The sequence below is a fragment of the Drosophila busckii genome, chromosome X (assembly GCF_011750605.1).
Source record: "Drosophila busckii strain San Diego stock center, stock number 13000-0081.31 chromosome X, ASM1175060v1, whole genome shotgun sequence".
NCBI classification, from domain to species: domain Eukaryota; kingdom Metazoa; phylum Arthropoda; class Insecta; order Diptera; family Drosophilidae; genus Drosophila; species Drosophila busckii.
Genome location: NC_046608.1, coordinates 8171268 through 8195112, shown reverse-complemented (window position 1 = coordinate 8195112; position 23845 = coordinate 8171268). Strand labels below are relative to the sequence as shown.

The window sequence follows — 23845 nt, the reverse complement described above, 5'->3', positions numbered from 1 at the left end:
CCATCAGCACACTGTCATCTTTTATCGAAATAAGCCTGTGCTGATGTACAATCAATTTAATTAATTTAAAACAAATATGCTACAAATAAGCAAAAATATTGTATTTCTTATTTATTATATAAATAATTTAAAATATATTTCCTTTTATGGCAAGATGCAAATTAGGCTGCACCGTTTCAAAAAATGCTAGATCTAGCCGCAAATTGGCTAAGCTGCCAACACTGGTCAATAACAGTGCGCGTTCGATCGAGCAACAGGAAAACATGTTTTTAGTAAAAATTTGTTAAAGTCTAATGAAACTACATTGCATTATCATTATCAGTGAATCGGAGAGTTGAAATTGTTACTTTTATGCTACGCTTACCACCCGCTATTAAACAAGAAGCAGCCGAGTGCTTAGCATATGCAAGATGAGTGTACTACCGTTTGTACGCGGCGTTGATTTTACAAAAAATGATTTTAGCGTAAGTGTGTGTTCTTCCCTCTGAGTGTTTTTTTTTTATTGCATTATTGTTGTTGTTGTTGCTGCTGCTGCTGTTGTTGTTGTTGTTGGTGCTGCAGCTAAATGGGGAATGTAAAATGAAATGCTAATTTAAGTGCTGACCGCTGGCTGCGGCAGCAACCAAAAGCGGGTCAGCAGTTAGCTCAGGATTTGTTGAGCCAAATAAGAAAAAAAAATATGCCATGGAATAAAATAAAACGTTAGCAGAAATAGACGAAGCGAACATTTGTCGAATTTGTCATCAACAACGCACAGCTGCTGTTGACGCTGGCGTCGACTGCGACGCTAACAGCGGCAGTAACAGCGGACAGCAACGTCGATTGGTCTTTTGTTTACATTAGCGTGTTGTTTAACCGTTAGTTAATAAAAAAAAAATGTTGGCTCTTGGCTGTTGTTTTTGTTTTTGCAGCAAACATTCCCCAGCTCCATGCGGCAAATGTCGCGGGTGCAGTGGCTCACGCTGGATCACACACAGCTGCAGGAGATACCCGAGGAGTTGGGCCAACTGCAGAAGCTGGAGCATCTATCGCTGAACCACAATCAGTTGGAGAAACTCTTTGGGGAGCTAACCGAACTGCCGTGCCTGCGCTCGCTGGATCTGCGCCACAATCAGCTGAAGAACAGCGGAATACCGCCGGAACTGTTTCAGCTGGAGGAGCTGACGTCGCTCGATCTGTCCCACAATCGGCTGAAGGAGGTGCCCGAGGGACTGGAGCGTGCGAAGAACCTCATTGTGCTCAATCTTAGCCACAATCAAATCGAGAGCATACCCACGGCACTGTTCATCCAACTGACGGATCTGCTGTTTCTCGATCTATCGCACAATCGCCTGGAGACGCTGCCGCCACAAACACGCCGCCTAATCAATCTAAAGACGCTAGATCTGTCGCACAATCCGCTGGAGCTGTTCCAGCTGCGCCAGCTGCCCTCACTCCAAAGCCTCGAGGTGCTCAACATGAGCCACACCAATCGCACGCTACTCAACTTCCCCACCAGCATCGACAGCCTGGCCAATCTCTCCGAGCTGGATCTCTCGCACAATGCACTGCCCAAGCTGCCCGACTGCGTCTACAACGTGATCACGCTGGTGCGCCTCAATCTGAGCGACAACGAGATCAGCGATCTCAGCGCCAGCTTGGAGCACTGGCAGCGCCTCGAGTCGCTCAATCTGTCGCGCAATCAGCTGACGCAGCTGCCCGCGTCGCTTTGCAAGCTCTCACGCCTGCGCCGGCTCTATGTGAATGACAATCAGCTGAACTTCGAGGGCATACCCTCGGGCATTGGCAAACTGTCGAGTCTGGAATGCTTTGCTGCCGCCAATAATCTGCTCGAGATGGTGCCGGAGGGTCTTTGTCGCTGCGGTGCACTGAAGCAGCTGAACCTGAGCAGCAATCGGCTGATAACGCTGCCGGATGCGATTCATTTGCTCGAAGGATTGGAGCAGCTGGATCTGCGCGACAATCCCGAGCTGGTGATGCCGCCCAAGCCCAGTGAAGCGAGCAAGGCCACCAGCCTCGAGTTCTACAACATTGACTTCTCGCTGCAGACCCAACTGCGTCTCGCTGGCGCTGCAGTGCCGCCCAGCATGCCGGCGGCGTCGACGCCCAAGGATGCAACGGCGCGCAAGATTCGGCTGCGTCGTGGTCCGCGCACCGAAAGCGATGGTGGTCAGGATGCAGCCAAAGTGCTGAAGGGCATGAAGGATGTGGCCAAGGATAAGGCGCGTGATGACAATGATGCCGCCATTGCCGAATCGTTGAAGCCGAAGCGCTGGGACGAGTCACTGGAGAAGCCACAGCTGGACTACTCCAAGTTCTTTGAAAAGGAGGACGGCCAACAGCCGGGTCTGACCATCTGGGAGATTGAGAACTTTCTGCCCAACAAAATCGAGGAAGTGGTGCATGGCAAATTCTACGAGGGCGACTGCTACATTGTGCTCAAGACCAAGTTCGATGAGCTGCACACGCTCAACTGGGAGATCTACTTCTGGATTGGCAACGAGGCGACGCTGGACAAGCGCGCCTGCGCCGCCATCCATGCGGTCAATCTGCGCAACTATCTGGGCGCACGTTGTCGCACCATACGCGAGGAGCAGGCGGATGAGTCCGATGAGTTTCTGGGGCTGTTCGAGACGGAGGTGATCTACATCGAGGGTGGACGCACTGCCACTGGGTTCTATACCATCGAGGAGATGATTCACATTACGCGGCTCTATCTGGTGCACGCCTATGGCGCCAGCATACAGCTGGAGCCGCTGCCGCTGACGCCGCAGTCGCTGGATCCGCGGCATGCGTTTCTGCTGGACGCCGGCACGAGGCTGCACATTTGGCTGGGCAAGCGCTCCAAGAACACGCTCAACTCCAAGGCGCGCCTGATGGCCGAGAAGATGAACAAGACGGAGCGCAAGAACAAGTGCGACATCTATGTGGACATGCAGGGCGAGGAGTGCCCGGAGTTCTGGCAGGCGTTCGACTTGCTGCCCGAGGAGGCGCAGGCGCTGCCGGCGCCGCAGGAACATGTTGCCGAGGATTATGAGCCAGTGCAGCCGCGACTGTATCAAGTGCAGCTGGGCATGGGCTATCTGGAGCTGCCGCAGGTGGAGCTGCCGGAGCAGCGTTTGAGCCATACGCTGCTCAATAGCAAACATGTCTTCATACTCGACTGCCAGACGGATCTGTTCGTCTGGTTTGGCAAGCAGTCGACGCGTCTGGTGCGCGCCGCTGCCGTCAAGCTGAGCCGCGAGCTCTTCAACATGCTGGAGCGGCCGGAGTGTGCGCTGGTCATGCGCGTGCCCGAGGGCAACGAGATGCAGATCTTTCGCACCAAGTTTCCGGGCTGGGATGAGGTCATGGCCGTGGATTTCACGCGCACAGCCAAGTCGGTGGCCAAGACTGGCGCCAATCTGACGCAGTGGGCGCGACAGCAGGAGACGCGCACCGATCTGGCGGCGCTGTTCATGCCCAGACAGTGCGCCATGCCGCTGGCCGAGGCGGAGCAGCTGGAGGAGGAGTGGAACTACGATCTCGAGATGATGGAAGCGTTTGTGCTCGAGAACAAAAAGTTTGTGCGCCTGCCCGAGGAGGAGCTGGGCCATTTCTATACTGGCGAGTGCTATGTGTTCCTTTGTCGCTATTGCATACCCGTCGACGATGGAGCGGATGCAGCGACGGCAGACGGCACCGATGGCGCTCCAGCTGGCGAGCTAAACGGCGGCGGCGGCGGCGAACTGAATGTGAGCAAGGAGCCGCCACCGGAGGATGAGATTCAGTGTGTGGTCTACTTCTGGCAGGGACGCAATGCTGGCAACATGGGCTGGCTGACTTTTACGTTTACGCTGCAAAAGAAGTTCAAGGCGATGTTTGGCGAGGAGCTGGAGGTGATGCGCATCTTTCAGCAGCAGGAGAACTTGAAGTTCATGTCGCACTTCAAGCGCAAGTTCATCATCCACACTGGAAAGCGCAAGGACAAGGCTCTAACTGCCGATGGCAAAGCGCCCGTTGAATTTTTCCATTTGCGTTCGAATGGCGGCGCGCTGACCACACGCCTCATACAAATCCAGCCGGATGCAGTGCATCTGAACTCGGCATTTTGGTAAGTTAATCGGCATAGACGCTGCGCGGCCAAGCTAATCCTTGTTATATTCCTTTAGCTATATACTACATGTGCCATTCGAAACGGAGGACGAGCCACAGTCGGGCATTGTGTACGTTTGGCTGGGCAGCAAGGCGTGCAACGAGGAGGCCAAGCTGGTGCAGGAAATTGCCGAGCAGATGTTCAACGGCCCCTGGGTGAGCCTGCAGGTAAGTACCAAGACCAGTCACTGTCAGAACAACCTCATGCTAACCATCAACTCCTCTCTATAGATTCTTAATGAAGGCGACGAGCCGGAGAACTTCTTTTGGGTTGCCTTGGGTGGACGCAAGCCCTACGACACGGATGCCGAGTATATGAACTATACGCGGCTGTTCCGCTGCTCCAATGAGCGTGGCTATTATACGGTGGCCGAGAAGTGCGCCGACTTCTGTCAGGATGATTTGGCGGATGATGACATCATGATATTGGACAATGGCGAGCAGGTGTTCCTCTGGATGGGTCCGCGCTGCAGCGAGGTGGAGGTCAAGCTCGCCTACAAGTCCGCCCAGGTGTACATACAGCACATGCGCATTAAGCAGCCGGAGCGACCGCGCAAACTTTTCCTCACCATGAAGAACAAGGAGTCGCGACGCTTCACCAAATGCTTCCATGGCTGGAGTGCGTTCAAGGTTTATATTTAAAAGCGCTGCCGTGACAGAGCTGCTGCTGCTGCTCCCAGAGAGACATGACAATTAACGACTGCAATACATACACACACACACACACTTACACTTATACACACACACACACACATGTACACACGAGAACGACAGCAAAATGTTTGTGCTTTTAAAATGTATTTAATTGTTTATTATTTTTTTATTAAGCGCCGTTGTTTATATATAGAGATTTTTGATTATTGATTCGCCACCCCGCTCCCATTCTAATAATTAATTAACCTAAAGCTTACCTTAAACGCGATCTTAGCCTCACAATTCGCCCTTGTATACGCAAAGTATTCTATCTATTTTTTTTTTTTATTAATCTATAATCTTACTATATACATATTTATATATGAGCTGAGCCGGTGAAGTTTTTGTGCTAGTCCTGCAGGTGTTAATAGTACTATATACATTATATCCGAAACGAAACGAAAAAACAAAACTCTGAAATCAAAACGTGTACGAGAAGTCCAAACAAATGCTAATTGCACAATATCTTGCTGCTTGCAAAAATTCGCCAACTAATTGTACAAAATTCTTTATATTTATTGCAATTAACCAATTATACAATGAAAGTTAATAAAAATGACAATTCAAAATATATTAACATGATATTTATTTCTCTTCTATTTCAAATCTCGCGCGCTCCGCCTATCGAACTTTTGAGGTACTTTTCAGAAAATTATATTTCTAGTAAGTAATGCCCTTTTAGTTACTTCATTCTTATTCTCGACACAAGCTTTGGCGAGTATATAATAATCTAGATATATATGAAATATAAAATATATACAACTAGAATAATATATATACACATGTGTATATGTATATAAAAAAAAACGACTATTTCATACGTGAAAATAAATTAGTTGCTCAAAATAATAATAAATAAGAATTTCAAAAAGATTTGGCAGTGCTGTAAAAAAATTAAAAAAGGATAAATGTGTGCTATTTAAAATAAACCAAATGAAAAGAAAAGTGCGAATAATTTGAAAAGATTTTGCAGTGCTAACTGAAACGATCACACAACATTCGATAGTAGCTCAGGTAAGTGGTGGCGGTCTGTCGATACGCATTATGTTAACAACCCACTAACATCCGCAGTAATTAAACAGCGGCGTCTCTTCTGCACAGTATAGAAATTCGCGTTTATTATTTTTTTTGTTGCAAAATTTGTTTGTTAAAAGTTGATTTGTTGAATTAAGGTACTTGTTTGTGAAACAATCAGTTAAAAGACACTGTAAAACGAAAATATTAACGCTGCACAACAATTTTCCCACAAATTTTCGCCAACTCCTGTGCTCAATATATTTTTTTTGCCTACTGTTTTCGCGCTTTCCTAAGAAAAAAGAAATCCAACTGATTGACAAGCTAAACCGGTGTGGTTTAGCCCATAACTATACACACCATGAGCGTCGAGAAATTGGATCCCTTTGATTTAATGCGTGCAGTCTTGCCGCCACAACATGTACGGGAGTTAGAGAAGGAAAAAGCTCGTAGTCCTTCCCCCTCATCGGCCCAAATGTCGCCACTCTTTAGTTTGGGTGAGTTGGGTAGTTGCATTGCTCAGCCCACTTTTGCACTTATACACATTTGTTTTGTTGTTTTCGCATCTGATTGCAGAGGATGATGAGGACATGGACTTGCCATCTGGCGGTTCCCCACAGCCCTTAGGTATAAACAGTCTTGTTTTTAATACTGGCAGCTGTAATTGAAATGAATAATTGAATTTAAATTGCAGACAAGGATAAAACAAGTCTTGATGAAAAAGAGACAGAGACAGAAGATATTAACTATTCACCAGCAAGCCAGGATGCTGATGACCCTGGCGTAAGTCCAGGTCTTTTGGACATTGATGAGCAGACACAGATGTCGCCGCCCAAAACAAAAGCCCAGCAAAAAATGTTTGACGATATTTCGTCATCGGAGAGCCCAGATGACATGTCAGTTCCTGGCTGTAAGCGTTTATTAGTGCGCGTCAAACGTTGTACCGAGAAAGAAATAGAGCGCCTAACTACACCACAACGTAAGGCCAAGAAGCGTGGACGGCAGCGCATAAGCAGCGATAGCGAATCTCCCATTCCCAGTACATGCCAGTCCAGCAAGCGACGGAAGCTTTCATCCACCCCCGCTCCCAGTAAATCACAGTCTAGCAAGCGACAGAAGCTTTCACCTGCCCCCACTAAAAAAATCCGAGCTAAGCTTGGCAAGGAGCGTATGGCCCAACAGCAAGACGACAGAGAGGAGAGTCCGCCTGAGTCAAGCGTTTGTTTAGCCAAACGTAAACGCTCTACATCATCCACACTGCTTGTGGACCCGGCTCTAGTTGAGCGCTTCGGTTTACGCTTCTTCAATTGTTTTGTGCGGATGCAGCGTACCAAGAACCATCCGACTGCGATTCTCAAGCGCACGAATCGCAAATCAAAGGCCAAGCTATCGGTTTCGTTTAGCGAGTCTGTCGAGATACTGGGCAGTAAAAATTCACCTAAAAAGCTAGCAACAGTGCCAACGCGTCTACAGCGTGTAGATGCCACTGGCAACGTGCTAGAGGATATTGATCTACAGCCCCACACAGCCTCCACATCTGCTGCTGCTAAAGCTGCTTCTAAGGCGACAAGCCGGCCACGTAAACGAGTGCGATCCCCAGCTCCAGTCAATGTCGGACGTAGAGGCAGCGGTCGTCCCAAAAAATCTGCCAAAATACAGGACACCGAGGCAGACAATGACGACGAATATATTGGTAAGTAGCATTAAATGATGGCATACTGTAATTTATTTAAATGTCTTGGCTTTGCTGCAGTGCCCAATGAGATGCCCGAGTGCAAGGCATCCGGAAGCTCTCGTCGTGTTGCCACACCAGTTCCACTCAAACGTACAGTAACCACAACAGTAAGCGACGAAGAGGACGCTACTGACAATGAGCAGGAAAAACTCAAGCGTGATCATGAGAAAGAATTGGATGACAGCAATTCTGAAGTGGTATTGGCTTGGCTGCAGGAGAAGGGAAAACAGGTTACATCACAGCTGGAGGAGAAGAAGGAACAAATGAAAGTAACCATGGAGCAAGATAAATCGCAGTGGGGAGTGAAGAAGTCAGAAACAGAGGTTGTGATCAAGCAAAAGAAAGATGAGCCGGCTGAAAAGGCTGAAGACATTTGTGCTGAACAAACAGAAAGTGACGGCAAGGACAAGGAGCAGGAGCAAGAGAAAGAGAGTGAAGAGATCATGCAGCAACATGACGAACTAACGAAGCCAATTGCAACGACATCTCGAGGTCGAGTCGATGACGACATAGCCAGTGAGGACATACTGGAGATTAAAACATCTGTCGATGATGTGCGACTGTTGCGACAGTCGTGCGACAGCACGCCGCCCAATTCGGGCGGCAGCACACCGCCAACTCCAGAGGCAGAGCGACAGAAGCGTTACATTCGGCTTACTTCGCATGATTCCGACAGCTCCTTCAAGTCTGCCCATGAAATGCAAATAGCACGGGCTACTAGAGCTCTGACGCCAATTTTACGCACTGCAAGTGTAGAGGAGATTATTACACCGCCAGTCATCACCGCCACCTCAGCATCTAATATCATCAACCGTAGTGAGCCAAGTAGCAGCATACTACAGCCACACTTTGCACCCATTGGCGGTGGCGGCGGCGGCGGTGTCATGCCCAACCTGGACGATGATTTGGATGACCTAGACGGTAAGAACTATCATTAGTTTTGTCATATGTTCATTTAATTGTTTCTTGTTGCTTGCAGAACAAGTTTTTCCACTGAACAACACTCGTCACCGCCACCCCTTGGATGATTTCATGACCGTGCTGGACCGTGCCTAAGCCAGCAAATAAATTGTGTGCATTCATCATTGCTTACAAGGTTATATTTCGTTAACTCATTGGTGTAAATTCTATATGTGTAGCATGTTTGTTTCTATGTTCTGTTACTAATCTTGGCTTTATTGTGTTTAAAAATTAATAATTACTATAATGTTGTACTAACGATAGTTCGTTTAAATTAAAATAAGAATAACTTGCATGTAATTATCTAACATGTCCATACTGATGATGTATATATCTTTTTATTCTCCATCCACCAGACCTCGATTCGGGCTGGACGTGCGTCTTACAACATAGCTACTCATAGTTAGTTTAACTCCTCGGCTACAAAAACACTGTTTTTTTATTTTTTTTTTTGTTCTCGCTTGTTGTCTAAGAACAAAGCAAATCTACTGACTGCTGTAAATGAATATACCCATGCATTAATAATATAAGGTTATGTAGAGTAGGGCTAAGTATAAAATACACATATTTGTCTATGTATTAATATACATACTATTATGTGTCTATGTATGTGCATATCACATTTAATTGCGAGAGCATCACTGAGAGCTCTAGTCTCATTCATGTTTTAAGCTGACATGAGTCGAATTACCCTTGTAATAAGTTAATGAAGTAAATGTTTGGAACATGTTTGTTATGTTCAACAGACAAGTCAATACAAGTTCATACATAATCGTCCATATTTCAACAATTCAATAAATATTCTCTGCTGGAAATGTTGAATGTTTGAATTTTATGTTAGTTGCCGCGCTATTACATTAACAGTTGCTGTTATGCATATGATTTCGATTTGTTTGCATAATTATCGACTATCGTTTTATTATTTAAAATAAACAAACAAAACATTTGTACTTGTACAATTTAAATTCAGTGCAGTTAAATTGCAGCCAAGCGCGTACTAAGCTGTTAGTACGTTAAGCGCACTATGTAGATTTGTTAAGTTTTTGTCCTGTTAAGCGCCCAATGTAAACTTAACATGATAAGATTATTGCTGTTAAGCTGAGTGCATAGACTTATCATGTTAAGTTCTTGCTGTTATGTTCTCTGCTCAGCCGTTAAGTTCAACAGCACTGTTAATGCTCACATGTCGTGTCGACCGTTGCCGCGTGCGGTTGATTTTGCTTGCCTCTGGCTGCTACGGGAAATTCAGCAACGGTGCACGTTCAACTTGGCGCGTATTCGAACTGTGCTTGTGGTGCGTGGTGGCGTAAAAGAATTTGAAACAATATTAATTATTTTCAAGCTGCTGCCATGCCCAAGGGCAGTTTAAGCGTGCGGCAACGCGCGCCTGCCTCCTAAATTTGAACAGAGAGTGGTGAACATACAGTGATTTACGTGATGCCCGCCAAGGCCAGGTCGCCAGTCGACTACGATTCGCAGGATGAAGCCAATACGGAGCTGCTGGAGAAGCTCAAGCATTTGGATCGACGCGTCGAGGCGGTGGAAAACGGCAATGGAATCTGCAGTCGCAGCGCCGCCTGCTGGCAATCGGTCAAATGGAAATCGGCGCTAAACCATATCGGATTGCTCGTCTCCCTATCCATCTACTGCGGCGTGGGTGGATTGGTAAGCGAACACACGTTCCACTTATTTTTAAATATTATTAAATGAAAACAAAATTTATTTTTTTTTGCGCGAAACGCAACGCAAACGAACAACCGAAACGCTGTAGGTAGAAATTATTTAAATTCTTGTTGGCTGAAAAAAAAAATTAATTGCACTGCCAAAATACTAAAAATGAGCGCATAATTAAGACGTGCAAACAAGTGCAGACTGTAACTGCAACTGACACAGCACCAACCAATCCAACCCAACCCACCCACACATCTCCTGCCGCTGAGCTGGAGGCGCTGCATCATTGACCGCAGCCACAGCGCACCAAGTGTGCATTGGTATGCTTGTGTGTGGGCATTCAGACAAGTTTAAATAGTTTTGTCTAAACATTTACATTTTAGCCAATGACGTCGTCATTTTTATGAGGTTTGCCCAATTCATGGGCGAACATTGACCAATTGCACTAACGAGACTCGCACAGCTGATTGATCAACTTGCAATTAATTATAAATTTAGTTGCTATTTTTTGTGAATAAATCAAACAATTTTCACACACTCAGCATATGGTGGGCGAACTTTGATTGCTAGTTAAGCATATTTTTGTTTTGTTTGCAATTGAATTTGAATTGCGAGCATTTGTTTAATGTTGCGGCGCTGTCTTTGATGAGCCAAAAATCGCAAAATATATACATATATATATTAAGTACCAGCATACCTTGCGTATGCGTAATCTTTAAGCAAAAGTAGCTTCAGCAGCTTGGCTCTGCAATTAAGTAAATACGATTAAATCAATGTAATGGACGCACACACACACACACACACACACACACACATGATTATATATATATATATATAGCATATCATGTAACTAACGGGGCTCGGAAAAAAGTTTGCACGGAAGTCATCCGTCTCATATAACCAAAGCGACTCGTACAGAGTCCACAGGCTGTTGTCATTTGCCAGTCCAAGCTCAGTTCGCTTAAGCTTTAAGTCTTAACTGTTTATTAAATTCAACAACGCTAGTTATTTTTGAATTATAATTATCATTTAGTTCAAACATTTGAATTTGCAGTTTATTGTTTTAAAATAAACAACAAATTTGCTGGAAGCTTTCACCAATATTTTGTATGAGCTTTAAACTGTTAGCTGTTAACTAATGATTAAAAATATTATATATATATATTATATATATACATTACTTAATACATTTTAAACTTTTTTTTATTACAACTATTTCTAAGAAAGTTGTATGCTCAATTATTTATATACAACCGCTTTGATTGTTTCTCGGATTCACTGCTGTTAGTTCAACAATTTCTATACACAGTATAGAGTAGACCCATTTATTATTTATTTTTATTGACACTAATTTTAAAGCGTAGGCATTAAGTTGTCGTTGTCTTTGTTCGTTTGCGATTCGCCACAAAGTAGGCAACGAAAACTTTTGACGACAAACTCAAATCAGACACAATCAGACAATGAATGCTTGTCATATATACAGAGCGGCGACTAATGTGTGCCTGGCGTGATTTCCCGTTAGAACCGAGCCCAGTTCCTGCTTCTGCTTACATTACCGAGCAGAAGAAATTGGCTTAATATAAAATCATGCCAGTTTGCCAAAAGTTAATCAGATAGACACACAAAGCGAGACTCGGGGAAATAGTCTCGTGTTGATTTGTGCGTCTAATTGCCATTTTAGGGCCAACAACAACTTAATTGAATTAAATTATTCTTAAATTCTTTAGCATTGGGCGTGTGTAAGTTTTTGACAAAGCGCACAAATTCACGTGATGCGAATCGATAAACAAAATATATAAAAAAAAAAACAAAAATCTAAAGCGTGCACACACACGCAATACATACTGTATGCTAATTAAAATGATTTATAGCCCAAAGACTCGCGCCACAGATTGACAAGTGCAGAAACAGAAATGTGTAGTGTAAGTCGAGAGGAGCAGCTCAATAAAAAAATAAACTTTACTATTTGAACTTTGTTTAAAAAAAAATTAGTTAACTAGTTACTGCACATAGCAGATTTCAATACGATTAAATTATTAAGAAATATGCAAATAATTGAAAATAATCTTAACAAATGTTTTGAATTTGAGCAAAGTTAATTTAATAACTGTACCATAGAATTTAATTCTAGGCTACAATAAAAATAAAAAAATAAATAATATAATATATTTTAATAAAATAATATATATACAAAGGATAAACTGCAGATTTATATATTCTACTGTGCATAAATAAATAAATATACATAAATAAAACAATATAAACATCACAGCTAGTTAGTTAGTTATTTTTTCTGCTCTAAAGTTTTGCTCTTTAATCAAGCTATGATCTTATTTTCTATACAGTATTAATTTTGCAATCTATTTATGTGCTTTTAATAATATTATTATATATTAATTTATTGTTGCTTAAATCTATACAGTTCGTTATATCAAGTTTCAGTCTTGAGTTTGTGGCAGTTCCAAGTCTGAATAAATTCTGAGGCTTCAAAGCTGTTACTTGCTATACACACACACACATATATATGCTATAGAACTTAATGCCATTATCTTCGCCTGCGCTATCTGCTCTATAGCCAAAGCACTTTAACTGCTTTTTGTTTAGTTTCTGTAATTTCTTTGGGGTTTGTTTTCGAATTAAATGGAAACACTTTGTGTCTTTTTTGTGCGTCTTGGTCTGTGGTTGGGGGCATGCCACATGCTGCAAATACCAATCATGTCAAAAGTGCGTGAACGCAAATGGCGCAACAATGACATGCGACAATCCATGACTTGACAATGATGCGGCTGCTGCTGTCGCTTAATCTGTAGTTGGCCACAACAGGTTGCTTGAGGATTTGCCGTTTCGCTTTTCTGGGTCAGTGGCGGACGCATGGGGCATACAAATGAAGTGTGTTTGGTAAACGTTTGCGCATATTTCAATTCACTATTTACAAACAAAAAGCCAAAATGTCTGACAGCAGCCCAAATGGATTATATGTAAGTCATAAAATCACTTGGCCACAGCAACAAAATGGGAGCAAGCGATGACTTTGCAAAAGGTCGATTTATTTACATGCAACGGCTACAGAACTTTAACCATTTTTTTTTTTTTTTGCGCGCATAGGTATGAATTACGCTGCGTATACGTAATGAATACGTTTCTTTTCGTTTCGAGCGTTGGCTGGCAAATATCATCACCTGCCCGTTGGCCCGTAGCCAATGAAAGCGCTGAGCGTTTATCGCTGTTGTTGTTGTTGTTGTTGTTGTTGCTGGCACAGTTTATAAACAAATTATGCGCTGACAGACGCTTGACAAATGCTGACAGATTTATGCAAGCAGGCGCCATTTTTTGCATACATTATACAAATAATCAAGACGCACAGACAGACAGACAGACACACATTCATACAATATATTGCTGCTATAATTACACGCGTACAACTTCTTGGGCGCTATTAATTCATTTTCATCTTTGTCTGTGGCACAAAGTGCAATTCGCAGTTAACCCAGTTAACAATATGCGAGCCAACAACTGGAGCAGTTCTTATATAAATCAAAGCTAGACAGCATTTTATAAATAATATAAAATGAAAATGCAGTTTGAATTCAGTGAGTTTTTTATTCGCTTAACAAGTTGATTAATATAATAATAAATTGGTTTAAAATTTATAAATAAGCTTCAAAGTAATTTAATTGCTCTTCATTCAAGCTAATAATTAATATCTAACAAATGCTATACATAACTCACTTTTATTTATTTATATTTATCTTTTGACTGACATAAAATTCAGCTTAATTTCATTCATTTGCTTCAGGATTGTTTTGAGTAGTCCAAGCAAGTGAACTAATATTTAAATTATGTTTCTAAAGCAAATACAATACTTATTTAATTTTTCTTATTTATTAATTTTATTGCAATATATACAGTGGATCAACCAGCACCTTATAACAAATTTAGGCATCAATAAAATTAAAACTAAATGAGATATCAAAATAATTTAAACGCAATTTGTTAGTCTTTAACTTTAACTTATTAAAATTATAGTGCATTTATTTTTTAAATATTTTTCAACATTTTATATTAGCTAAAAACTAACTACAAAAATATATTTTTTTTGTTACATTTTTTATTTTATAATTATTATTTTATTTATTCGCTTGATTTTTTTAAAATTTAAATTATTGCGGTGCTAGTTCGCATGGAATTTTGTAATTATTTAGCCTTGCCCTATGACTCAAACTCTTAGCCAGGCTAGCGAATGTTTTTAAGGCTTTAAGGCTGAGCGATTTGTCAACTGTCAGACTTTGTGCTGGAACATGTTTAATTGTTATTGTTGTTATTTTCATTTGTTTCATTGTGTGGCACACTTTGTGTCTTTCGCACATCATTTTTAGCCGCTTGCCCAATGCGGCGTATGAGTAATTTGCCCCACCGCAAAAGTAGCAACAACAGCAACAGCAACAGCAACAATAAAACAAGCAAAATACAATAAAATGATTTAACATATTTCACGTTGTACTCGGTTTTTGGCGAAATTATGTACATGTGCTCATTGTTCTTGTTCTTCTTTAGCTTTTGTTTTTCTTTTGTTGTGCTTTTTGCTGTTTTTGTTATAATTTTTTGCGCTCTTTTTATTAGCAACCAAATAAATTTGAAGAATTCTACAGATGTTTGAGGCTTTTCGTTTGATTTGCTTCCATTTGAAAACATTGTTGTTGTTGTTGCTGTTGTTGTGATTTCTGTAGAAAAATAATTAAATATAATTTGTGATATGTTTGGATTTTGATTGTTGTTGTTGTTGCCACGTTAATGTTAATTGCCCCCACTCAGCATAAATCAACAATTAATAATTTATTCTAAAATAATAAACCGAAATTGATTTTTCTTTATGTGTGCAGCTAAGAAGAAGCAGAAGAATTGCTGTAAAATGTTTTTTAAAGTTCTTAGCTTAAGTTGGCGTGTTCAAGGCCAAAAAGGAAGTGGCCCTTAGGCAAACATTCAATATAGATTTGCATAAATGAGTCCAAACTAGTGGTAGAGCTCGCTGGGCGAGAATTGAAGTTCTCCATCAACACAAGTGTTTGCATGAGTAATATGTTTATATATTTTGGGTTTTTTCTTTTGCTTTATGTCGAAAGCGTGAACAAGCAAAAGCATTCGAAAAACTCAAAATGCGGCTGTCAAAAGTGGCTCTAACCTAATTAAAAAGCTTTAAAAATCTAGCAGCAGCAGCAATTGGCCAAACAAGAACGAAAGAGAGAGAGGCATAGCGCTAGAAAGAGAGGCATGCTGAGTTTATATTAACTAAAGATGCTTGTAAATATTTGAAATATTTATAATGTTCAAATTCTATGAATGGATGCTTAAAATTAAATGCAAACAAATTGTATAATAAACACTATAAATTTATAAAGAAATGCACAGCAATGGAAATTGAAGTTATGCAAAAATATTTAAAAAATGATTTGCTGAGCTTAGGCATTAAGATGAATTGAGAATGGCCAATTAGTAATGGCTACAATTTTATTTATGCTAAATGCAATTAATGCTTAATTAAATCATTGCTTGTATAAATGAATTTTATAGACTAGACTTAACAGACTTCTAGGCGACACTTTTAAACTTAATAAACTTTTCAAATATATAAACAATAGCTTGCATAAATGAATTTTATACAAATTCTAAATTGCTAGATAAAGCATCTCGTTGCTTTTTGCTTAAATACAATTGTTGTTAGCATAACTTTAAAATTAGCAATCTTTTTCATCGATTTAGCAATTTTGAATCTATAAGCTAAACTCTTTACATATAAATGTGTGTGTGTCGAAGCGAAATAATTTTGTTTTAAGTTGTGGCAAAACCATTTGCATTTGCGTGTTGCAGGTGCTCAGCCTTAGCTTTGTCCAAGGAGTAGGTCACAGCTCTAGTTTGCTTAAATTTTTAGCGGAGCAGAAGCGACAACACGCAAAGCAAATTCGAGACTTACTCAAGGCTTGAATTGAAAGCTGTGTGTGTGTGTGTGTGGCGTGTTTTGCGGATTTGCATGCCAAAAATTAAATCGTTGAGCGTTGATTGATGAAGATAGACGCCCCAATGGAATGTGCAGCAGTGAGGCAGCTCTATTAGCAACAAGGCAAGCCACAGATAAAACCGCAGAGCTCAGAGAACTCATGCACTTGGCCATAGGTCTGCTTAAGCTAATTAACTTTACTACTGTTTATAGCTAGCAATTATAAATAGCCAGGCAATAAACAGCGCGCTCCCTCTCGCTTTGGAATTGGCCACATCATCATGTCAATCAATGTGTCTGTCTTGTGTCCACCCCCTGCCCCCCGCCCACACTCGCTACTTATAAACAACAAGCACACAATTAAAACTACATATACGCCAGACTCTGCCGAATGATGCGATGAGAACTTGTTTTGCTTTTGCATACACTTGGCAATAGATTGATCGAGTGTATCAATGTGTCATTCATATCTTTCGGCATAGTAGAAAATCGAACTTGGCTTAGCAGCAATATTCAATTTTCATTTCACTTAATGTACAGAGAGCATTATTAATAATATAAATGTACGGCATATATAATAGTAAAAATCTATATATATATATTATAAAGTATTATTACATATTATTGTTATGTTTAAATTTTTTGACATCCTTTGTATTGTGTGTTTCATATTTTTAGCCTTAAGTTTGCTTAAGCTGCTTACAGCTCTACATGAGATACAACAGTAAGTGTTGGTAACTAACACTGACGAACTGCGTTTTTTAAAGTTAAAATTTTAAAACAAATGCCTGGAGGGGCATTCATAATTTAACTTGAATTTCATATTATTATTTTTTTAAACAGCTTGCACATATATTTTTAATTTTATATCTCTTTCCAATTCAAGCAATTTCAAGTTTCAAGTGTTGATAACTAACACTGCGTAGCTGAGTAATTTAAAGCAAATGCTTCATATGCAACATTCATTAGTCCATTCAATTGCTTTGAGCATTTACACGCTACAAAGTGTATGACCTAGTCGAGTGCACTGTTTTTTTGCTGGCTGCTGCTTATTAAATATTATTGCTGGTTCTTTGGCCAGCATAAGGCATTAAAAGTTGAGCCTCGTGTTCGGTTTGTTGCCCGAACTTGTGGGCGTGGCCATGTCATGCGGCACGCAAGCCAGCGGAAACCCTTTGTGGCAGCTCCAATCTCCGCCAGCTGCCATGTTTGGCTTACCACGTGTCAAGTTATTAAAGCAACAGAAAAAGCTGAAACGCAAACTAAATTCAACTTTTTGGCTTAAGATACTTTACTTAGCCATGTTGTTATTCAAATTAATTGTTTGAGCCAAAAAAACGAAAATGAATCAAAGTTTAGCTAAACAACTTTTGTTGCTGCTGTTGCTGTTGTTGTTGTTGTTGTTGCATGCCAATTGCGCATAATGATTTGATTTGATTTTTATTTGTATAGCAAGTGCTCGTCACTTGCCACTGCAACACGCAACATGCTAAGCAAATAAATGAATTTGTTTATACTATATACAGCTGAAGTAGAAATGTTAGAGTGGCTCGATTAGGCAGCTAAGAAAATGGATTAGAGCAGCAGAAAATTCAAAGAATATTTTTCAAATCAAAATTAAATGCAAGCTCCATTCAAAGCGAAAATTAAATTACTACATTTAATATGAAATGAATTTAAAATTCCGCATACATTTTGATAGCATAGCTTAGTCTAAGTCTGAACTAGTTAACACAAATCAAATTGTAAATAACGCTTTACATTCGTTATTGAAGCGTTTATCTATCTCTAATTCACGCTTTGCTGAACTGCAGTGTGAATTTGTTGGCTTGACTCTCTTGGATTTGTTGCTTTGTTTTCTGTTAGAGCCCTGCGTGGTGCAGTCAGCTTCATCCTCAATAGCTGCATTCTCTTCATCCGTTTCATTTACAGCTTCTGGCGTATCCGGCTTCATTATTTCATCCGGCACTTCATCTGCTGCTCTGCCAAAATCTCTCTCTCTCTCTCTCTCTGTCACATCCATTGCTTCAATTGTGTCCTATGGCAATTCCAGCGTCTACTGGTGCGTCCTTAGTTCCTTTTCCTTCGAGCTGCTGCATCTCTTCATTTAAATCTGGCACATCCTGCTCTCTGGTTCTGTTTTATCTCTTGTAGCTACTCTCGCTCACACTTTTTTTTTACTATTTTGTTTAATTTGCTGCTCAAACTCTATACACCAATTGTCTACCTTTGCACTAGTTGGCATACAATTGATTACTATATTTGAATATAATAATTTCTATATAGAATATAATACCAATTGCCCAACTTTTGCACTACATCTGCAACAGTTATGCATCAGTTGCTATTGCTGCAAATTCAAGAAACCGCAAACCCACCCACAGACTGTAGCATAGCTGGTGCAAAGGTGGCAATTGTCATTGCTGTCGACTCAACTCTCATGCTTAGCTTAGTGTGAGACTGTCTGGCAAGTTAAGTTATGCAAATTTGTCTGCGTCTGGACTAATCAGCAGTTAAATGCTGTCGTATGCGTAATATTACGTATACGCAATATTGCTCTACAGTTTTATCTGTGATTGCTGCCACATAACGAGCTTTTTGTTCTTATTGTTATTGCATTTATCTTATTGTTTTGCATAATTGGGTCAAGCCGAGCAGCATTAACATAAAATAAACATTGTTTGGGTCTGTGCGAAATGTGCTTATGTTGTTAACAAGAGGAACAAGAAAAGAGCATTTAAATATAATAATAATAATCATAATCAAAGCTGTTAATTAGCTTGCGGCACAGGTGGGAGGCAGGCTCTTGCCTCTGGCCCATGGGGCACGATAATTGTGTCAAGCGTCGGTTTCCACGCCACATGGAGCTTCATAAAAATCGCAAAAATATGTGAGCGCGCTCTCATATTTGTTTATCTGCTAGGCCAGCAGCTGTTAGCAGCTGTTGCAACCCCCCACCCAACCCCGCAACAATTTCTATGTCACTTTCAATTTTACAGCGCAGCAAGCAGCGAAAATTTGAATATTGTGCGTCGATTTTAAACGATCAGCTAATTAACAATAAATAAGCGCGCAAAGTGCCACTCAAAGTTTAATGAGCTGTCAACGATTTATGCACTGCAGCCCCAGCAACAACAACAACAACAACAACAATCATTCATTATAATAATAATCATAACAAAAGCATTTTATCTAATGTGCTTAGAGTCATGCAGCGCATAAAACAGACAACAAAACAAACATAAGTACAGCGTAGAGAGAGAGAGAGAGAGAGGAGGAGAGAGGAATAAGTTTATAGACAAGTGAATACGCTGTAAAATATTTTTAAAGCGCTGCCAAATAAAATTTATACTACAAAAGTTGCAAAAATGCATAAAAATTTAAATCAAACTAAAGAACAAACTTATAAAAATAAAATTTAAATATATTATAAAATAGTTAACAGTTCAAAATTAGCTAGAAATTTCAAAATTAGTAACATATTTGAATTGAATACAAGAAATATTCAAATCGCGGAGCATAAACAAAAGGCTATGTAAATTAGTCATAATATTATTTTATGCTCCATGTTTTTTGAATTGAATTTTAAAAACAAACACTTGAACTTGGGCTGGCTGCTGAGAATTTAACAATAATTCGATATATCAGCTGAAAAGCATAAACAATACATAAAACTTAATTAAATGAAAAATTTGTAGCCATATTGAAACTCTGCGGGGGGAACAGTTTGAAGTTGCTGCTGTTGGTGGGTGGGGCGGTGGGCTGCGCAACGATTGCAATTTATGTTTGTGCGCTCAGCGAAAACAACAATGAAATAAATTACTTCAACTTCACATCACATTTAAGTGTAAGTGAATTCTTTGGCCTTGACACACGAGCGATTATAATTCGCACAAAATTCGGAGCAGGCAGCCAAAAACTTTGGCTCGAAGGTCAGCCACGCGTTTTTCTATTTATTTTAGTCAGCAGTTAGTCTGGTCAAGGGTTTGTGGCACGGCGGCGGCCATAACTAACTTTCTCATATTGATTATGGCTTAGCGGCAGCGACTATAAGTCGGAAGTCGCGTATTAGCAGCGGAAATGAATTATCAGAGCTGCGTCAGCAAAATCAAAATGAAAATGGCCTTCAAGCTAAGTGTATTTGCAAGTTGTGCAGTGTCAAATTTAGTAAATGAAAACAACTTGTTAATGCGTAAGCTTGTCATTGTCTAATGTTCATTAGCAGCACTGTATTTAATATTAAGCATACGCATGGTTAACAGCTTAGCAACACTTGAAGTCCGTTGATTTATAGCAGACACTTGTCACTTAACAACGGCCACAGGTGCAAGGGTTCGCTGTATGTGTCAAAGCGTAATTATAATTTATGCGCAGGCACAATTCCAAGCAGACATTGCGCATACGCCGCATCTAACGCGCAACATGCACATAAAGTTGATTTAATGTTTGTCTGGGCTGCTGCTTCACTGGCTAGCAAATTATAGATTTGTGTTACTTTCGACAATTTGTCGCCAAAGTAGCCAAAATACACTCGGAGAAAAAACAACAACAAGCAAAATATTTACAAATTTTAATTGCAGCAAAAGTTGCTATAGCTAAATGTTAAGTGAAAGCTGCCGGCAGCTAGTGCTGCTTTAATTATAATTAAGCTTAAGATAAAATAATATAAAATCTTAATCAAGCCATAAAGATTAGCTGTAATCTTTGCTACATTTTTGATTTGCTTGTCAAGAAAACTTAATTAAATCATAATAAATATTTAATGCTTATATATATATACATAAATATTTTCAATGCAATATTCAATGTTATACAAATTAAAGTTCAATATTTTGATCAAATCATTTGATAATTATATTAGTTAATATATATTGCAGCAACTGCTGATGTAGGCTTAATGCATAAATGGGCTTTAACTTCTTAGTCCTAAAAGACGCACAAGACTTTTATTAAGAAATATAATTTGGTTTATGGCAAACTTTAGCTGCATGAAAACTCATTTGAAAACTGAAATAGAAATTGAAAAATTAAAGAAGAGAAACTAATTTATGTATTGATATTTACTGCTATCATTTAATGCAAGATGTAAGTTCAATTTCTTAATATAAATTCTGTTGTTTAGTTGACCACTTTAGTGTTATGTAGCGCAGTGTAGATGACTTGGAATTGTTAAGTGTAGCAGCTGCTGTCAAAGTGCATTCGACTGTGACTGTGCCTGGGAGTGTGGGCGGCATTGGGGGTGTGGGTGGTGTGTGGGCAGAGCTTTGCAAAATAGAATGCACTTAGTGCAAGTCTTCTGGATTTGTCTGTGGCGTGATTAAGAGAAATTGCTGACACATTGCAATTGAATTTCGCCAGCAGCAGCAACAACAACAACAACAACTAGAATAACAAATAAATATTTTGATGGGAAAAAACTGTTTGTTTTAGTTGCTTGATTTTTATAACAAGTTGGGGGGCAAATTTATTATGATGATGTGTGAGAAATTAGCTGAGCTGTGTGTGCTTTAATTTTTTTATGTTTTTCAAATTGTTAATTTTATTGCGTTTGTTTTATGTTTGTTTTGGGCCAAAGGTCATGCACATTAATTAAAGCGCTATTGCTATTGCTATTGCCATTTGCCAGATCTTTCGACACTTGGAGCGGCCCGCCGAGGTGCAGCGCCTTACACAGCTTAAGGATGCGGTAAAGAGTCAAAGGGAGCGCTTCATGAGCACCATACTGAACAACAGCGAGGTGAACAATCTGAACGAGCTGCTGTCCTTTGAGCTGGCCAAATACGAAGCGGCAAGTAAAAGTTCTAAACTCAATTTGTTTATATTTCATGCCTCTTTTCATTTAACAGACGGTGCAGCAGGCGGCGGAGGGCGGACTGCTTATAGCGGCGGATAAAGATTTTCCAGAGCCCTACGAGCGCTGGAGCATACTCCAAGCGGTCTTCTTCTCCTCCACAGTATTAACTACCATAGGTAAGAGCGAGTGCGCAATAGAGATTAAGTTATATATTATATATTTGCAGGCTATGGCAATATAGTGCCGGTGACAATTGGTGGGCGTGTCTTTTGCATTTGCTTTGCTCTCATTGGCATACCCTTTACGCTTACGGTCATAGCCGACTGGGGCAGACTCTTTGCCAGCGCAGTTTCTGTCTTTGGCACGCATATGCCCAGTAAGTAGCAATAGACTACAGTAAACATTCCATATAAGCAACATTTTATGCTATTAGCAACTTTTTTGTTTCAAAATTTAAGCATTTATAAAAAACTAAAATAAAGTTTGGAAATTTGCAACTAAAGCGACACTCCATACTTAAACTAAAAAATAAAAATCTTTAAGCTGATTTAACTTGAAAAATTAAACTTGTTTTTAGCTTTTTTTATTGGAAAAACTTTTGTTCAAATTAGTTGCTTGTTGTAATTAGCATTTAATGCAGTTTTGTTAATTATTTCTTTATAATTGCAGCCAAGCCAAAGTTTACCAACTTCATAGGCAAGACCTGGTTCTATGCCATACTTGCTGTTGGCTTTCTGGGCGTTTATTTGGCTGCAGGCGCTGGACTCTTGTTGCTCTGGGAGGATGACTGGACGTTCTTTGATGGCTTCTACTTCTGCTTTATAACCATGACAACCATTGGCTTTGGTGATCTGGTGCCCAGTGCGTATACACAATAAACGCCACCCTAGGCTAACTGTTAATCTGTTGCTGTTGTTTGTTTTGTTTGCTTTGCTTTGCAGAGAAACCCAACTACATGCTGCTCTGCACTTTGTATATACTGATTGGCCTGGCGCTTACCTCCACCATCATTGAGCTGGTGCGGCGTCAATATGCCACCAGCTGGGCCAAGCTGCAGGTAAGTGGCGTTTGCACTTAAGTTCGAAGCTTAAGCTCTCACACACACACACACACGCATACACACGCAGGAACTGTCCGGACCTATGGCGGAGACGCTGCGACGTTTGGGCGAAACAGCGGGCACGGGACTTGATTACGCCACATTGCAAAAAGTTCTGACGGTGAGTAGTTGAGCCAATTTAGTTGGCAATTTATAAACTCGTTAACCACCTGCAGGTGTCGATGCCCAAGTGGAACAGCAATAAGAAGAACGAGCATAACTCGGACATTGCTGCCTTGGAGGCCATCACCAATGCCATACTCAAGGAGGTGAAAGAGGCGCAAAGCAACAAGGCAAAGGTGCTGCAAATTGTCATCTATGAGTCCTCCGTCTAATTGCAGCCGCATTTGCATTCGCATTCGTACTTAGCTACATTTTACGTATATCATAGTAAAATATAAATACATTTTTTTTGTCTATTTAGTTAGCTACTAGTTGAGCATGGTTGATAATATTCGCATGTAAACGACTTCCATAAGTTAATTACACACACATATAATATATTATATATTATTAAATGATTTACAACGCTAAATAATTGTAAATGTCTAGGCAATAATATCGCTCATACGTATTTGCCTCACGAAAATTTGATTAGCTATGCATCTTAAACTTAATTTAAAGTATATATAGTTAAGTAACTAACTAAACTGCTAATTGTCTTGCCTAAATGTCCAAAAAAAAATATATATAAATCAAATAAATTATTAAGACTCAAGCTACAACTTAGAAGAAACTTTAACTTAAATCTAA

General features: G+C 40.3%; 3 protein-coding genes across 3 annotated transcripts; all 3 read left to right on the top strand.

Annotated features, from left to right (window-relative positions):
- The first annotated feature begins 284 nt into the window (after positions 1–284).
- LOC108606281 (protein flightless-1) lies at positions 285–5378 on the top strand. Its single transcript, XM_017996262.2, has 4 exons — positions 285–464; positions 912–4093; positions 4152–4302; positions 4366–5378. Exons 1-4 carry the CDS (start codon positions 411–413, stop codon positions 4774–4776), a joined length of 3798 nt encoding a protein of 1265 aa, XP_017851751.1. The 5' UTR covers positions 285–410; the 3' UTR covers positions 4777–5378.
- Positions 5379–5954: 576 nt separating this feature from the next.
- LOC108605530 (transcriptional regulator ATRX homolog) lies at positions 5955–8982 on the top strand. The gene is made up of 6 exons (XM_017995281.2): positions 5955–6338; positions 6418–6468; positions 6536–7534; positions 7595–8497; positions 8556–8672; positions 8893–8982. Exons 1-5 carry the CDS (start codon positions 6203–6205, stop codon positions 8630–8632), a joined length of 2166 nt encoding a protein of 721 aa, XP_017850770.1. The 5' UTR covers positions 5955–6202; the 3' UTR covers positions 8633–8672; positions 8893–8982.
- A 749-nt stretch (positions 8983–9731) lies between these two features.
- LOC108605958 (TWiK family of potassium channels protein 7) lies at positions 9732–23763 on the top strand. The gene is made up of 8 exons (XM_017995778.1): positions 9732–10201; positions 21826–21987; positions 22046–22169; positions 22220–22369; positions 22663–22854; positions 22935–23050; positions 23121–23213; positions 23269–23763. Exons 1-8 carry the CDS (start codon positions 9974–9976, stop codon positions 23425–23427), a joined length of 1224 nt encoding a protein of 407 aa, XP_017851267.1. The 5' UTR covers positions 9732–9973; the 3' UTR covers positions 23428–23763.
- The last annotated feature ends 82 nt before the right edge of the window (positions 23764–23845 follow it).

Excerpts from the sequence above, each read along its gene's own strand:
- LOC108605530 (XM_017995281.2), top strand. The coding sequence starts at position 6,203 with ATGAGCGTCGAGAAATTGGATCCCTTTGATTTAATGCGTGCAGTCTTG. Across the intron at positions 7,535-7,594 it reads CAATGACGACGAATATATTG|TGCCCAATGAGATGCCCGAG; the intron begins GTAAGTAGCATT and ends GCTTTGCTGCAG. Across the intron at positions 8,498-8,555 it reads TGATTTGGATGACCTAGACG|AACAAGTTTTTCCACTGAAC; the intron begins GTAAGAACTATC and ends TGTTGCTTGCAG.
- LOC108606281 (XM_017996262.2), top strand. The coding sequence starts at position 411 with ATGAGTGTACTACCGTTTGTACGCGGCGTTGATTTTACAAAAAATGAT. Across the intron at positions 465-911 it reads TTACAAAAAATGATTTTAGC|CAAACATTCCCCAGCTCCAT; the intron begins GTAAGTGTGTGT and ends TTGTTTTTGCAG. Across the intron at positions 4,303-4,365 it reads GCCCCTGGGTGAGCCTGCAG|ATTCTTAATGAAGGCGACGA; the intron begins GTAAGTACCAAG and ends TCCTCTCTATAG.
- LOC108605958 (XM_017995778.1), top strand. The coding sequence starts at position 9,974 with ATGCCCGCCAAGGCCAGGTCGCCAGTCGACTACGATTCGCAGGATGAA. Across the intron at positions 10,202-21,825 it reads ACTGCGGCGTGGGTGGATTG|ATCTTTCGACACTTGGAGCG; the intron begins GTAAGCGAACAC and ends GCCATTTGCCAG. Across the intron at positions 22,855-22,934 it reads CTTTGGTGATCTGGTGCCCA|AGAAACCCAACTACATGCTG; the intron begins GTGCGTATACAC and ends TTTGCTTTGCAG.